Source organism: Chlorocebus sabaeus, chromosome 26 (genome assembly GCF_047675955.1).
Source record: "Chlorocebus sabaeus isolate Y175 chromosome 26, mChlSab1.0.hap1, whole genome shotgun sequence".
Taxonomy (NCBI): Eukaryota; Metazoa; Chordata; class Mammalia; order Primates; family Cercopithecidae; genus Chlorocebus; species Chlorocebus sabaeus.
In genome coordinates this window covers 50,425,978-50,439,890 of record NC_132929.1, presented here as the reverse complement: position 1 = coordinate 50,439,890, position 13,913 = coordinate 50,425,978, and the positions used below count along the sequence as shown (strand labels likewise).

At 56.6% G+C, this 13,913-nt stretch overlaps 1 protein-coding gene across 20 annotated transcripts in view; it reads left to right on the top strand.

Annotated features, from left to right (window-relative positions):
* The window catches only part of LOC103246069 (uncharacterized), a 17,270-nt gene extending 3,357 nt beyond the window's left edge, over nt 1–13,913 (top strand). For 4 of the 20 annotated variants that reach the window (XM_073012306.1, XM_073012305.1, XM_073012304.1 and 1 more), the window contains exons 2-9: nt 708–2,008; nt 2,080–2,179; nt 3,558–3,577; nt 3,918–4,107; nt 8,235–8,286; nt 8,811–8,878; nt 11,481–11,572; nt 13,488–13,913. In XM_073012306.1, the coding sequence (XP_072868407.1) occupies nt 2,132–2,179; nt 3,558–3,577; nt 3,918–4,107; nt 8,235–8,286; nt 8,811–8,878; nt 11,481–11,572; nt 13,488–13,644 (627 nt within the window). In that variant the 5' untranslated portion in view covers nt 708–2,008; nt 2,080–2,131 and the 3' untranslated portion in view covers nt 13,645–13,913. The other 16 variants (XR_012091547.1, XM_073012309.1, XM_073012310.1 and 13 more) reach the window with 16 other exon arrangements.

Sequence of the window (13,913 nt, the reverse complement as noted above, 5' to 3'; positions counted from 1 at the left end):
GAAGGCAGAGAGGTACCTGAGCAGTGACTTGACTTAAAGGCTCTGACACCCACATCATAGCTAAACTGTGGGGTCCCCCAAATGCCTCCCTGCCATTTCCAGACTCCCACACTGGAAGGGGGAATGGGGCTCTGGTGCAGACAGTGTTGGGTGGGAATTGCAGCTCCTCACGGGACTCCCTGCCAAACTTGGGCACCGGCTTCCCTTCAGGAGTGCCTGCTGCACCTCCCCAGACCTGCTGCTGTGAGGATAATGGGGTTTGTGTTTATTTAGCAAGTGGCCACCCCTGGCAGCACCCACAGCTCATGGAAACCACAGGGAATTGAGAACTCTAGTGGAGTTGAGGCTGGTGTTTAGTGAAGTTCCAATCACCAGGAGACTTTCAGGCCAGAGGATCAGGGTTGAAGGGTTTTAGTGCGTGCTCAGCCACACTGCCTCAATTCTGAGTCTGAGAAGAGGCCTCAGAGGCTGGTGCTTTGGGAAGCCAGGACTGCCCCTGATCTGTCCTGCTCTCAGGGCCCACTGAGGCAGAGCCTATGGACTTGATGCCCAGCCCTGCCCGCTGTCTCCAGAGCTCCTATTGCCTTGGGGCATTGGACCATGTCTGCCCACCAAGCCCCACTGAAGGGTGCAGGTGAGCATAGGGAAGTTGGGCATGGCAGCTCCCTTGGCCCCGGGCTGAAGTCTGGCTCCTCTCTCCCTGGCAGGTGCTCCAGCAGGGCCCCCGAGCAAGACTGGAGGCAGTCAGAGAAGGACCAGTGGAAGCAGCTGGCAGAAAGCAGGCGGCAGAGGGCGAAGCTGGCCAACCATCTTTGGGCAGTGCTGGAGGCCCATTCGGAGCAAGCCCTTGTGCTGCAGAGGCGAGAGCATGAGCTGGGACTCAGCTGGTCCTAAAGCAGAAAGTGAAGCCCTGTCCTCCCCCACTCCTTCTTCCTGGGCTTTCTGTAGCTGAAAGGAGGTCCCCTGAGCTACCAAGATCCCCTTAGCAGGCTGAAAGCTCCAGAATGCGCAGAGCCGGTGTCCACATCTGGTGCCATATTCTCAGGGAGGCCTGCCGGGGTCTGGGGCACCCAGAGGAAGGGAAATGGAGTCCCCAGCAAGGCTGCGGTGTTGAACAGAGATGTCTCTGAATGGTACCCCTGGAAGGGTGCAGGGTGTTGCCTGGGAGGCATATGCTCGGGGTGGCTAGGGACAGCGCTGGAGGTGAAGGAAGGGCCAGGGTCCCAGTGGCCCCCCAGGGAGAATCTGAGGGAGGGAGGGGCTTGTTTTAGCTCCATAGACTGAAGAGCTTCCTTAGAAGCGCAATCTCCCCAAGTGAAACGGGTGATCCCCAGAGAGGGGGAGATGACTGTGCAGGCTGAGGGTTCTTGGGAAGATTACCAGCATCCCTACCTCGTGTGAGGGTAGGGACATCCTTACCTCATGTGAGGGAAAGGGACACCGTGTGATGGCCCAGTTACCCAAGCCTTCAGTGACTCCGTGTCTTAGCTCACAGCTGGCCCTCCTGGAGCCACTGCTCCCTTACTAGGCCTGGGGGACCCTTGGGACCTAGTTGACAACCTCGTGTCTGCCTGCCCTTTAGCATGCCACAGCAGTTCTGCTGGCCTCCACCCTGAAACCCGTCAGCAGTTGGAGAGCAGCTGGAGAAGCAGTGTATCTCGGGCCCAGCTGGAGGCAGAGGATGCACAGCTGGAGCATGTCGTGATAGATAACAGCCAAAAGCAGCCCCTCAGGGCCCCAAGGCACGGGTCCATGCTGGGCTGTCAGCTGGGCTGTTGGCTGCCAGTCCGCCTGTGTTATCAGAGGCTGCAGACACTACCCTGCCTGGTGGGAGGCAGGGAAGCTACGCCTACCTATCCGAGGCTCTGTGCTGCCTTTGACCCTCCCACTCAGCCTCCTCCCAGCAGGTGGAGTGCTCCCTGGCCTGCCTGGAGCAGGAGAGGCACCAAAGGCAGGGATCCCAGGGACAGGCTGAGTGGGGGAGGCCAGACCAGGACATAGAAGACAAGTGAGTGGGGCTGGGCTGTGGGGGAGGGGTAGGGTGGCAGGGAACAGGCAGACAGTCCCTTCTACCCACAGGATCCTGCTGCTGCAGACAGAAGTGGAAAAGGCCCAGTGGCATTTGGACCAGATGACCCAACAGCCTCTTGGCCCAGAGCCCAGCCCGGGGATACCCCAAGTGGGTGCATGGCAGGCCGTGAGCACTGGCCCTGCCATACCTTTGACCCTGCCCTACACTTTATTCTCTGGTTCTCATTATTGGAGCATTATCTGGAGAAGGAGGGCAGCACAGGGGCTTAGTCCAGCCCAGAGAGGGATCCTCTTCCAACATTTGGGAATACCCTGGGATCATTCAGTGACTTCCCTCCTGGTTCAGATGGGAAACTGAGACCAGAGGGCAGAGGAGAGCTTGTTCAGAGTCATAACTTGAGTTGGGGCCAGGACCCTGCCACAACATGCCCTGAGGCATCAAGGGTCTGCCTAGACTACCCCAGTGTGGTCTAGAAGCTGGAAGGAGACCCCAGGATTCTGGACCAAGCGTATCCACAGGAGATGCTGGTGCCAGGCCTGCAGATCCAAGAGCAGAGCTGAGATGGAGGCAGGGCCCAGGAGCTTTGGGACCCAGACAGAGTCTCCATGCCAACAGCTGAGACCCCTGCCCAGGCTCAGGACACAGTCCATCTGCAGGAACAGTTACTGATGCTCGCTGAGGTTGGTCAAGACAGCTGGCAGGGGCAGCCCCACAGGAAAGGGAATCTGGGCATTAGCTGATCCAGGCCATGCCCATCTGTACCAGGGGGCAGAAGCAAGGGAGCCTGGGCCCCATTCCTGGGGGATTCCAATGTAGGGCGAGGGGATCTAGGGGCACAGAGGAAAGGAGAATGACAAGGAGAGACAGATTCTAGCAGCGCATCCACACAGTGAGACTCCAGAGAGCACCATCCTCGTCCTCACATAACTGGCCCCCCTGCTAGTGTGCAGCCAGGCGCTGGTCCAGAGTCATCGCCTGGAGCGTAGAGGAGACTGCGGGCTAGGGTGGTCAGAGAGGCCTCCTGGAAGGGCTGAGACCCAGACGAAGTGGAGTTTGGGGCCTCTGAGGAGAAGAAGGGGCTGCATGGGTAAAGGCTGGAGCCCCACAACCCTGGTGGAGGCTGAGCCACAACTGGGTGGGGTAGAGGTCTCCCCAGGTGAACAAGAGACTCTCAGAAGAGCTGGGCCGGAGCTCCCAGCAACTGGGGGCCTGCTTGGAGCATTTGCAGCATCTGTAGGGAGAGCAGATGGTGTTGGGGGGCTATGTGCAGGCCCTGGAGGCAGAGCGCACCTGGCTACTTCTGGAGAAGGTGGTGTTGCTAGCAGTAGTGGGTGTGGCCCCGGGCCAAGAGGCCTGGTAGGTGGCTGCTTGGGCCCATCCTCAGACTGTCCAAGCCAGGCTGGGGTGGGTGCTTTGTTCTCACCATGGGTGAGATGGCCCTCTCAGCAGGCGGTGGGCCAGCCTCTGTCACCAGCTGGCTGAAGGGGAATGGCCCAGAGCCCTAAACCTGGAATCACTTGACCAGAGCCAGTCTTCCTTCCCCAGGTATCAGCGCTCCTGGTTTTCACATTCTGACTCTTATGGGGTGGGAAATCTTTCAGCTTCAAGAAGTCCTGTCTCGCCTACACATAGCCAAGCCCCTCCTGCTGGCCCAGGGGCAGGTGGGAGGTGGGGGTGAGATGACCTTAGCTGCTGGGTGCAAGTCAGGGTGCTTGAGAGTGGAAATGCCCAGTACAGAGGGGTTCTGTGTGTTCAGGGAGCCATGAAAGAGGCATCTCTGCCCCACTCCCTGTCCTAGCTCATAAGACATAATAATCATTGAAAGGGAGTGGGGTGGGGGTGATCTGGGGTCCATGCTATACCTGGACTGCCCCATTTCTTCCAGTACACTCCAGGTCCCGGAGGTACCAGTTCCCCTCAGGAAACAGCTAGAAGCACAAGAATCACATTCCAGGCTTCATGAGGAGATGGCTGAGTACTGGAGGACACGCTGGCACCATGTGGCAGTTGCCCTGAAATTTAAAGAGGAGGAATTGCAGAGACTCCAGAGGCAGAGTGGGACCTGGCCTCCCCAGGTGGGCACTCTCTGTCTCTCTCCTTCTTCTCCACCCCCCACAACCCTGTTCTCCCCATTGTCTTCCCCACTGCCCAGTCTTTCCCATACAAAGCAACTAATCTCTTACCCCCTTGTTATACTTCCTTCCCATTTTCTGGCTCTTCCTCATCATGCCTCCTCATTCTCCATCCATGTGTTCAGCATGCATTTATTGAGTATCTGCTACATGCCTGGCCCTCTTCTGTGTGCAGAAGCAATGTCAAATCAGATCACTCCTTGTCCTCAACAGCTTATGGTTTGGGGGCACCCGGTAATTGAGCAAGCAATTATTTATTATTGGTTGATTTATAATTGATTGATTGCATCACAGTCTCTGTCACCCAGACTGAAGTGCAGTGGTGCAATCATAGCTCACTGCAGCCTCGAACTCCTGGACTCAAGCGATCCTCCTGCCTCAGGTAGCTGGGACTGCAGGCACGCATCACCACGCCTGGCTAAGTTTGTTTTTGTTTTTGTTTGTAGAGATGGGGGGTCTCACTACATTGCCTAGGCTGGTCTCGAACTCCTGACCTCAAGCAGTTCTCCCACCTTGGCCTCCCAAAGTGCTGAGACTACAGGCATGAGCCACGGTGCCTATTTTGTAAGCAATGATAATTTAATGTGCCAGATGAGGGAAGAGGCACAATGGGAGTTGGTTAAGGGGTGGCAGATAGGAGAGTCCCTCCCAGAGAAGGGGTTTCTGAGCCTCTGAACCCTCACACAGGATAGACAGGCATTTCCAGGAGGAGAGAAGGAATGAAGGGCATTTCAGCAAGAGGAAACTGCATGTGCATACACCCAGAGAGACAGGTGAGGAGTGTTGTAAATAGTGCCTGATCCAAATGAGAAGGAGAGTGGGTGCAGGGGTTACTATGGACATGGGACAGGGGCCACATCTAGGGTTTAGATGTCCCAGCTCCTGTCCATCTGACTCACGTCCAGCTTGGTGGCTGCCTTCTCCTGGTCAGCATCCGTAAGTCTCCTGGGCAAGTGTATGTATGCATGGGCAGACAGACACACAGACATGCATGCACATACACCCCCCCAAGATACATATCAGACATGTGCAGACACCCCCAGATATGCACACACAGAGACACAGAGAGAGATACAGACATTAGCCATTATGATTGCAATGAGGTGCCTGGGAGCCATAGGGAAGTAGTGTTCTAAGGACCCCAGGTGGGATCCATACTCTGCCACAAGGCCCCTGACTGAAGCTGATCTGCTGATCGCAGTGGAAGGAAAAGGAGAGAAAGTTTAGCTGGCCTTGGGCCTCAGAAAAGGCTGAGTTGGTCTAAATCAGTGTAGCTCAAACAGGTACACAGCTGTGCTGAGAGGGGGCTGTTCCTAAAATCAGAAGTGTAGTCTGCCATTATATATTTGTACAGAAGAAAAGCTCAGGTTTTTTTTTTTTTTTTTTTTTTGGTCTATTTCTCAAACCAGACCCTTGAGGGTCAGAGGATATATCCTCAGGGCCTGGATGGGCTATATTCTTTGGTCAAGTCTGAGGATCTGCAATGGACGGTGTCAGTGAGAAGGTAGTGGAGTGACAGAGGGCTGGGCCCTCGGCAGATTCGTCTCCTAGCAGGAAGTGGTTCTAGGTGAGCCAGATGCACTTAGCCTGCACATGATGCATAAGCCAGTGCCAATTTGGGCCCCATGTGTAGGGCCTTCCAGCCCCTCGGAGACTGCCCAGGCCATTTCTGCTCCCTCCCTGGACCCCTAGAAGGCCAACCCAGGATTCATCTACGGGCAGGTGGGGACCCTGGGCTCTGGGCCTATCCAGTGAGGATGGCCTAAAATGCAGACCCTGGGTCCTAGGCAGGGGTCCTGTGCAGAGTGGCTGATGGACCAGACTAGCAGCGCGCTTCCAGCAGGGCGAGGCTTTCAGAGATGGGGCAGCAGCTGGATAGGGTCTGGACGAAGCCATATTACATGAATGTCCGGCTGGCCAGGGGGTTTGAGGGCTCGGCGCCCAGTGCTCCCAGGGCCTCTGGCACGCTCCACCTCCAGTCCTATCCCCAGCCTCAAGCTCCTCCACCCGACCCTCTCTGGGTCTCTACCTCAGTCTGTCTTCAATCCCAGGATTCAGTAGTCTGCACTGTCCCCAGATTAGTGGCTAAGATTGTGGGTTTAAATCTTGGCTCCACAATATACTAGCTGTGTGACCTTGGGCAGTTACTCTGCCTCTCTGGGCCTTATCTGTAAAAGTGAAAATAACAGTTATCCTCCCTGAATGGGTGCCTAAGAGGGTGACATTTAACAAGCATGTGAAAACACATGGTATTCAGTCATGAAGCATTAGCCACTGATTGCACACTTCCTGGTGCTGCGGTGTGGCCGCTTTGAGGAGAAAGTTCTGCTCGAAATCAGGGTCCTTTTAGGGCCAGAGAGCTGCCACATGGGGCTGGATCCCACTTACCGTCTGTGAGTTTGCTAGGGCTGTGGTAATAAAGTGCTGAAGATGCTAACTTCAACGGCAGGCATTCATCGTCTCTTGGTTCTGGAGACTGAAGTTCACGTCAGGGTGTCGGCAGGGTTGGTTCCTCCTGAGGGCTGTGAGGGAGGGTCTGTTGTAGGCCTTGCCCCCAGCTTCTGGTGCTTTGCTTTGACATTCTTCCTGGGCAAGGGATGTCTGTGTGGCATCTCCCTGTGTGTGTGCCTGTGTCCACATTTCCCCTTGGTATAGGACACTGGTCACCTTGGATGAAAGCCCAGCCTATTGACTTCATTTTAGTCTGATTACCTCTGTAACGATTCTGTCTCATTAGGAGGTACTGGGGATGTCAGTATATTTTTTTGTTGTTGCAGGGGATGCAGTTCAACCCAGAACGCCTCCAATTTGCTTCCTGCTACCTTCCTGGCTGGGTGGTTTGGTTTGGGTGTGACTTGGGACCTCAGGCCCCCAGCTGCTCCCTCTTGCTTTTCCCATTGTGTAACCACAGGACCCTCACGCAGCTGCAGAGAGGCCAGAGTGTGTGCTGAAGGAGCTGCCGTGAGTCTGGGTGGGCACCACCCAGTGAGCCCCCAGGCCCCTAGTCCACACGCCAGCCAGGGAGGGCAGGCCAGGGCCCAGGAGGAGATCCGCTCCCCTCTGCAGGCTGGACCTGCCCAAACCCAAGAACCAGGGTGAGGGTTTCTGCAGGCATGAGAGGATGGGGTAGCAGGGCCCCTAGATGGGAGTGCAGCCTGCCTCTCCCTGGCCAGCCACAGGAGCAGGATGCAGGCTCTGGAGAGGGAGAACGACCAGATGGCTGCTGGGATCCAGAGGCGAAAGGTAGGCAGGAGCTGGCTGCTTGGAGTGGTGTGAGGTGGCCCCACCTACAGTCAGGGCCCCCAAAAAACCCCTCCTGAGGACCCTAGAGCCCTCCCCAAGCCTGAAGTCAGGGACTTGTGCAATAAAGTGGAGGCCCAGGCTGTACCACAGCCACAGCTCTTCTCATGGGGCCTCAGCTTCCTGTGTGTTTAATGGGTCCCAAGCTTTCCACCCTGGCCCTGAGTACCAGGGTGCTCAGGCCCAGGGGTGTGGGGCCTCCAGGGCTACTACGGCCCATCTGTCCATGAACAGAAAGGGCCTTGCCCTCCAGCCTGAGCTGGATGCCTGTGGGCAGGAGCAGGACTTTGGCTGCCACTGGCACCAGAACCCTCAGCACCAGCTGCTAGGGGTGAGGGTTGGGTGCCCCCAGGTCAGGGTGACCTGAGCCTGCCCACCCAAGGACAGGTACATGAGGATCTGGACAATCCTGGCCGGGCGCGGTGGCTCATGCCTATAATCCCAGCACTTTGGGAGGCTGAGGTGGGTGGATCACGAGGTCAAGAGACTGAGACCATCCTGGCCAACATGGTGAAACCCTGTCTCTACTAAAAATACAAAAAATTAACCAGGCGTGGTGGCAAGTGCCTGTAATCCCAGCTACTTGGGAGGCTGAGGCAGGAGAATCACTTGAACCTGGGAGACAGAGGTTGCAGTGAGCTGAGACCATGCCATTGCACTCCAGCCGGGGCAAAAAAGAGCAAAAACTGTCTCTCACACACACACACAAAAGGAATCTGGACAATCCTGCCAGCCTGAAGGGAGGGCAGCCACCTGCCTTCTTCCCACAGGGCAGACCCCAGCAGAGACCGCAGGCCAGCCTCCAGAGTCTGCAAAGGGAAGGTGGGTGTCACCTCACCCCTGCACCACCCAGCCCACTGTGGCTTCTCCTGGGTACTACACAGGCATTTACCTGAGTGGGCGCCAGCCAAGCCCCACCCACACGCCTCTGGCCCCACAGCCTGTGGGTGGAGCCACTGGGAATCCTCACTGGCTGGTCAAGCGACAGGGGTTCCACAAACACCAATGGAGATTCCAGTCCCACCTCTACCACAAACTGGCCAGTGGCCTTAGCCAAGCCCCTCACTGCTCTGGGGCTCAGGTTCCATCTGTACATTGGGTGTGGTGCCTGGGGGACTCTGGAAGCTCTGACACTCAGTAATCCTATGACCCTGTTCAGTTTACTCACTGGGTCACTGTCCCTGTGTCACAGTCTCCCCAGCTCTATAGAACTGTGCCTGTGCCCCAGCTGAGTTGCCCAGTGGCCTTGGTGGAGCTAATGATGCACAGAGCGGGGTGGGGGCAAGGGGACAGGGTCCTACTGTCCCTGCCACATCCCAGCATCGTTTCTGTCTCCCATACCCCAGGAGCTGTGGGACCCCAGGTCTGCCAAGGAACTGGAGTCTGCAGTGTGGACTCTACCAGAGGCCAATGGGTGAGCTCAAGGGCAGACTGGGGTGGAGCTGGGACAGCCCCCTCCAGCGGTGAGAGCTAGTGTGGGGCAGCCCTGGTTGCCTTCCCTGAGATCAGGCTGGATGGAAGTGGGACCTCCCAGACAGAGAACTTGGCTGTGGTCTCCCATTGCCATGTGGACTGGGCCCTCTGGGACCACACTGGGCCCTTGTTTCCAAGAGCTGGAGGAGCTGAGACAGGGGCCATGTGAAGTGAAGACAGGGCCTGGGCTGGGCAGGGCAGGGGATGGTGTAGGGAGCCTGGCTTGTTGGAACCAATGAATCGGGTTGGGGGTTCTCCACTGAGCACCGAGGACTCAGCCTAGATTCATCCCAGGCCTGGAACCCCGGCTGCCCTGTCCTCGTACAACCTCAGCGTGGCCCTGAGAGGGGACTAGGCATCACTCCTTGGCAGGGTGGACTCAGCAATGGAGGTGATGAAACAAGTGCGTTGGGGAGCAAGGCTCTGCGGGCCTAGCCCTGTGCAGGGAACCTGTATGGGGACCCTGGGAAGGATGTGGAGATGGAGGGCGATGTGAGGCCTGCTCAGGGGCTCCTGGGCTAGGCAGTACTAGCCGTATGGGGAGCGCTGCGGGAGTCAGGGTAAAAGAGGGAAGTGAAGGATTAGGGGTTCAGGGCAAGTGTTCTGGACTTCAGTCACCTGCACAGCTTGGAGGGGAAGGTGAGCCCTCTTGCCCCCTCCCCTGGTGCTGTTTCGTCAGCACTGCACCTGATACCGCCATGGTGGCCTCTTTGGGGCGAAGCACAGTCCCTAGAAAGGCCCCTGTGAGGCTGGAGCTCTGAATCCAAGGGAGAGTAAAGTTCTTGGGGAGGCCCCAGATCAAGACACGCTGCAGCCCCACCCTCCTCCATCCCAGACTTCTTTGCAGATGGGTTCACAGCTGGCTGAGATGCGGACTGAGCTCGAGAAGGTCTGCAGTGTGCTGGAAGCTTGAGACTCAGAGCTGAGAGCTCAGCAGTGGGTCCTGGAGGCTGTCCAGGACCAGGTACTCAGCAGCTGTCCCCCTGCAGTGTGCTTCTGACTGGCCCCCACAGGCTCCCCCATGCCCGATCCCTGGTGCCTGCCACATGGTGCCTACCATGGCCTTGACCTTCCCTTCCTCACACTCTTGTCACTCAAGTTCCTCCCAAGCCCTCGCTGCCCATGGGAAGGCCTCAGCCTGAAATGTACTCACTGTTTCCCCCCACCCACCTCCAAGCTGGTGGAGAGTCTCCCTGAGAAACTGAGGCTGCAGCAGCAGCAGCTGAACAGGAGCTGGTAGAGAAGCAATGACCGCAGGATGAGGGGTGCCTGCGTCTGAGGGGCTCTGGGGGGAGAAACCCCACCCTCCCTCCCAGATACTCCTCAGCCCCCACAGTTCTCCCTCTTCTCTGAGAACCTGGGGCAGGGGTCAGAGGCATTTAGGGACATGTTGTGGAGGCTGCCATCTCATCCCCACAGGGGTTAGGACGGGTGGGACTGAGCAGCAGCCTGAGGCCTGATCTATCTCCTGGTCTGCCTTCTCTCTGAAGAGGGGAAGCCAGGGGAAGCAGCAGCAGGAGGGGGTATGGCAGGGTAGGCTGTGGGGCACAGGGAATCAGGCCATCTGGGCCCCTGGACCTGGAGCAATGGATGGAAGGAGAGTGGCCGTAGAACTGAGAAGTCTTACACTTCACTCTCCACCACTCCCGAGCTTGGCGAGCATGAGCAAGTCTTGCCTTCGCTAAGCCTTAGTATCCTTCTCTGTAACATGGGAACACGGACAGTACCTATGACGTGGGATTGATGTGAGGATGACATGGGACACAGTGCACTGAGGACCGTGCCTATGTTCTCCGTCCTCCTTGGTTTCTCCTGTATCTGGGGTCCAGTTAGGCTGAGTCAGTACCAAAGTCATAAAATCACATATGTGTGCCCAGGGACGGCTGCATATGGGCTTTAGTCACAAAGTGTTTTTTTTTTTTTTTTGAGATGGAGTTTTGCTCTTGTTGCCCAGGCTGGAGTGTAGTGGCGTGATCTTGGCTCACTGCAACCTCCATCTTCTGGGTTCAAGTGATTCTCCTGCCTCAGCCTCCTGAGTAGCTGGGATTACAGGCATGCACACCACGCCCGGCTAGTTTTGTATTTTTAATAGTGATGGGGTTTCTCCTTGTTGGTCAGGCTGGTCTCGAACTCCCGACCTCAGGTGATCCGCCCACCTCGGCCTCCCAAAGTGCCGGGATTACAGGCATGAGCCATCGCGCCCAGCACAAAGCCTGTTTTATGCAATGTTCAATCTGCAAGGCTTTGTTTGCACTTCTTGGGATATTCAGGAAATAGTTTGATGTAATGCAGAGCTGCCAGTGACAGACAATACAGCACATTCCCAGGCTGGCGACAGCTACTGGCTTGTGCTTAAATACCATTTCATTCTGACCACGGTCATCGTCTTTGAGCTCCTGCAATGAGGGGCTCAGTAGGGTGGGGGATGCTGTTCTCTGCCTCAGCTGCTCTTTGGAGGCTTTCATAAAAGAGGGTCAGAGCCGCCGATGGCGTCTGGGAGACCCTAAGAGTTCTGACTCTCAAGCTGAGAATTATGTCCTCAGGGAGTGGGACCTGCTGCAGGTCTGAGCACCAAGGGCTGCAGCACCAGGAGGACAGGAGCCTCCAGCCATCTCCACTTCACAGCCCCTGAAAGGTAGCATATGGGGACCCTCTAGATGGGGTGGGGAGTGACCTCTGCCCAGTTCCTTTCTGTCCCGTGGCCTTCCCGTTTGCAGGTTGTAGAGGGGAAACAGAAGGCTAGAAAGGCCCTTCCAGCTCAGGCTTTTACTGGTTCTAAATGGATTCCTGAGCTGGCCTCCCTGTCCCTGGACAGAGCGGAAGCTACCCCCTGCCCTGCTTCTCTGACCCCCATGGTATCAGCCTCTGTCTTATCTGCCCCTAGATCCCAGCCACAGCCCTGGAGCCCAAGGAAGGGCATCTGAGAAAAGTTGGAAGCCAGGGGCAGTGCCCAGGCAGTGTAGACTGTGCCGAGTCAGCCAGGGGCAGATTCACAGCCTCACTCTGCAGCACAAGAGCTTGAGGTCAGGCCCTGCATCTCTGCCCAGTGAGCTGAAGGGTCCTGGCATAGACAGGATGAATTGAGAGGCCTCAGTGAGTTGGGCACGGTGGCTCACACCTGCAATCCCAGCACTTTGGAAGGCTGAGGCAGGTGGATGACTTGAGGCCAGGAGTTCAAGACCAGCCTGGTTAACATGGGGAAACCCTGTTTCCACTAAAAAATACAAAATTAGCTGGGTGTGGTGGCACGTGCCTGTAATCCCAACTACTCAGGGGACTGAGGCAGGAGAATCGCTTGAACCCAGGAGGCAGAGGTTGCAGTGAGCCAAGATCATACCACTGCACTCCAGCCTGGGCGAGAGTGAGACTCTGTCTCAAAAAAAAAAAAAAGGCCGGGCGCGGTGGCTCAAGCCTGTAATCCCAGCACTTTGGGAGGCCGAGACGGGCAGATCACAAGGTCAGGAGATGGAGACCATCCTGGTGAACACGGTGAAACCCATCTCTACTAAAAATACAAAAAATTAGCCGGGCATGGTGGCGGGCGCCTGTAGTCCCAGCTACTCAGGTGGCTGAGGCAGGAGAATGGCGTGAACCCAGGAGGCGGAGCTTGCAGTGAGCCAAGATTGCACCACTGCACTCCAGCCTGGAGGACAGAGCCAGACTGTCTCAAAATAAAAAAAAAAAAAAGAGGCCTTAAGCAACCGCGGCTGGGCAAAGACTTGGGAGGAGGGGAGGCCCCTTTGGCTGTGCCTTAAGCCCCCAAGGCCAGGATTTCTATGAGACCTGAGACCTGGAGCCTGTCAGAGGCAACTGCAGTCAGAGAGGCCTCCCTGGCAGAAACCACTCCTTGTCCCCTCCCTGCCACAGGCCTGAAATGTCCATGTTATATGACTCTTGGTGGATGAGACCACCTGACACTTTCCCAGGGTACCCTGTGGCTAAGAGTAGAGTTGGGCAGGCAGTGCCCAGCACCACAGGGGGTGCTGCGGGCCTGTAGGCTTGGTTGGTCCAATTACTGCCCTAATGCCATAGGACAGTGCCTACCAGGGACCCCTTGTCTTGCCAGGGAAGGCCTTAGGCACTGTGCTTTAGACATTTCAAAGTGAGTTCTCATTCACTTGTGTCTCTGATCACACTAAGGTCCCCATTTCACAGACTGCCTGCCCAGAGAATTTGTCATAGGTCACACAGCAAACCAGCAACTAAGCCCGCTGGTCCCCTAATCTGCCCCAGAAAGGTAGTTTCTCAACTGTTGTGAGCTTGACAGCATGACCATCCTCAGGAGCCACAGGTAAAGTGGGCTGAGGCTTGGCATTCCCCTCGGGGTCATCTGGCCATTCTGAATGCCCCTCCCCAGCCTGCTCCCTCCGGCTGAGCCATGTGTCCCCGGAACCCCTCTCAACTCTGTTGCCCACCCCTCCCTCCGTCTGCGCCTTCAGTGAAGCAGTTTCTCAAAGGAGGTGTCCTTGGTACCGTGGAGGGACAGGACACCTCTGGGAATTCGTACCCAGCTGCGTTCATGCTGAGTTCTTCATGACCACTCCTTCCAGCCTCAGCTTGTGGATCCAGAGCTGGGTACTGAGCCGTACTGGACCAGTGGGCCCCCTCCTGGGATCGCTGGACTTGGAGCAGAAAAGTTCCTCCAGGACTGAAGACTGGACACACAAAACTTGGGAACTGTCAACTGCCCTGTTATTCACCTCGTGAAAAAAGCTGGATTTAAATGAGAGCGAATGGAGCTGACAATTCCCAGAAACTCGAATTGGGATGGTGAGATTTTAGTTCAGCCCAGGGCGGTCTCATGCGTGGGTGGTAAAGTTGAGCTTTGAGGTGGTCTTCAGAAGGAGAGGAATACCCTCCGCGGGCAGAGATTCCCGGGTTCCGGGCCCTTTGGGACATCAACACAGGTCCAGCTGCCCTTAGGCTCCTCCGCACACCCTGGTTCCAATAATAAATCCCTTTCCTCTCTGCCGCCA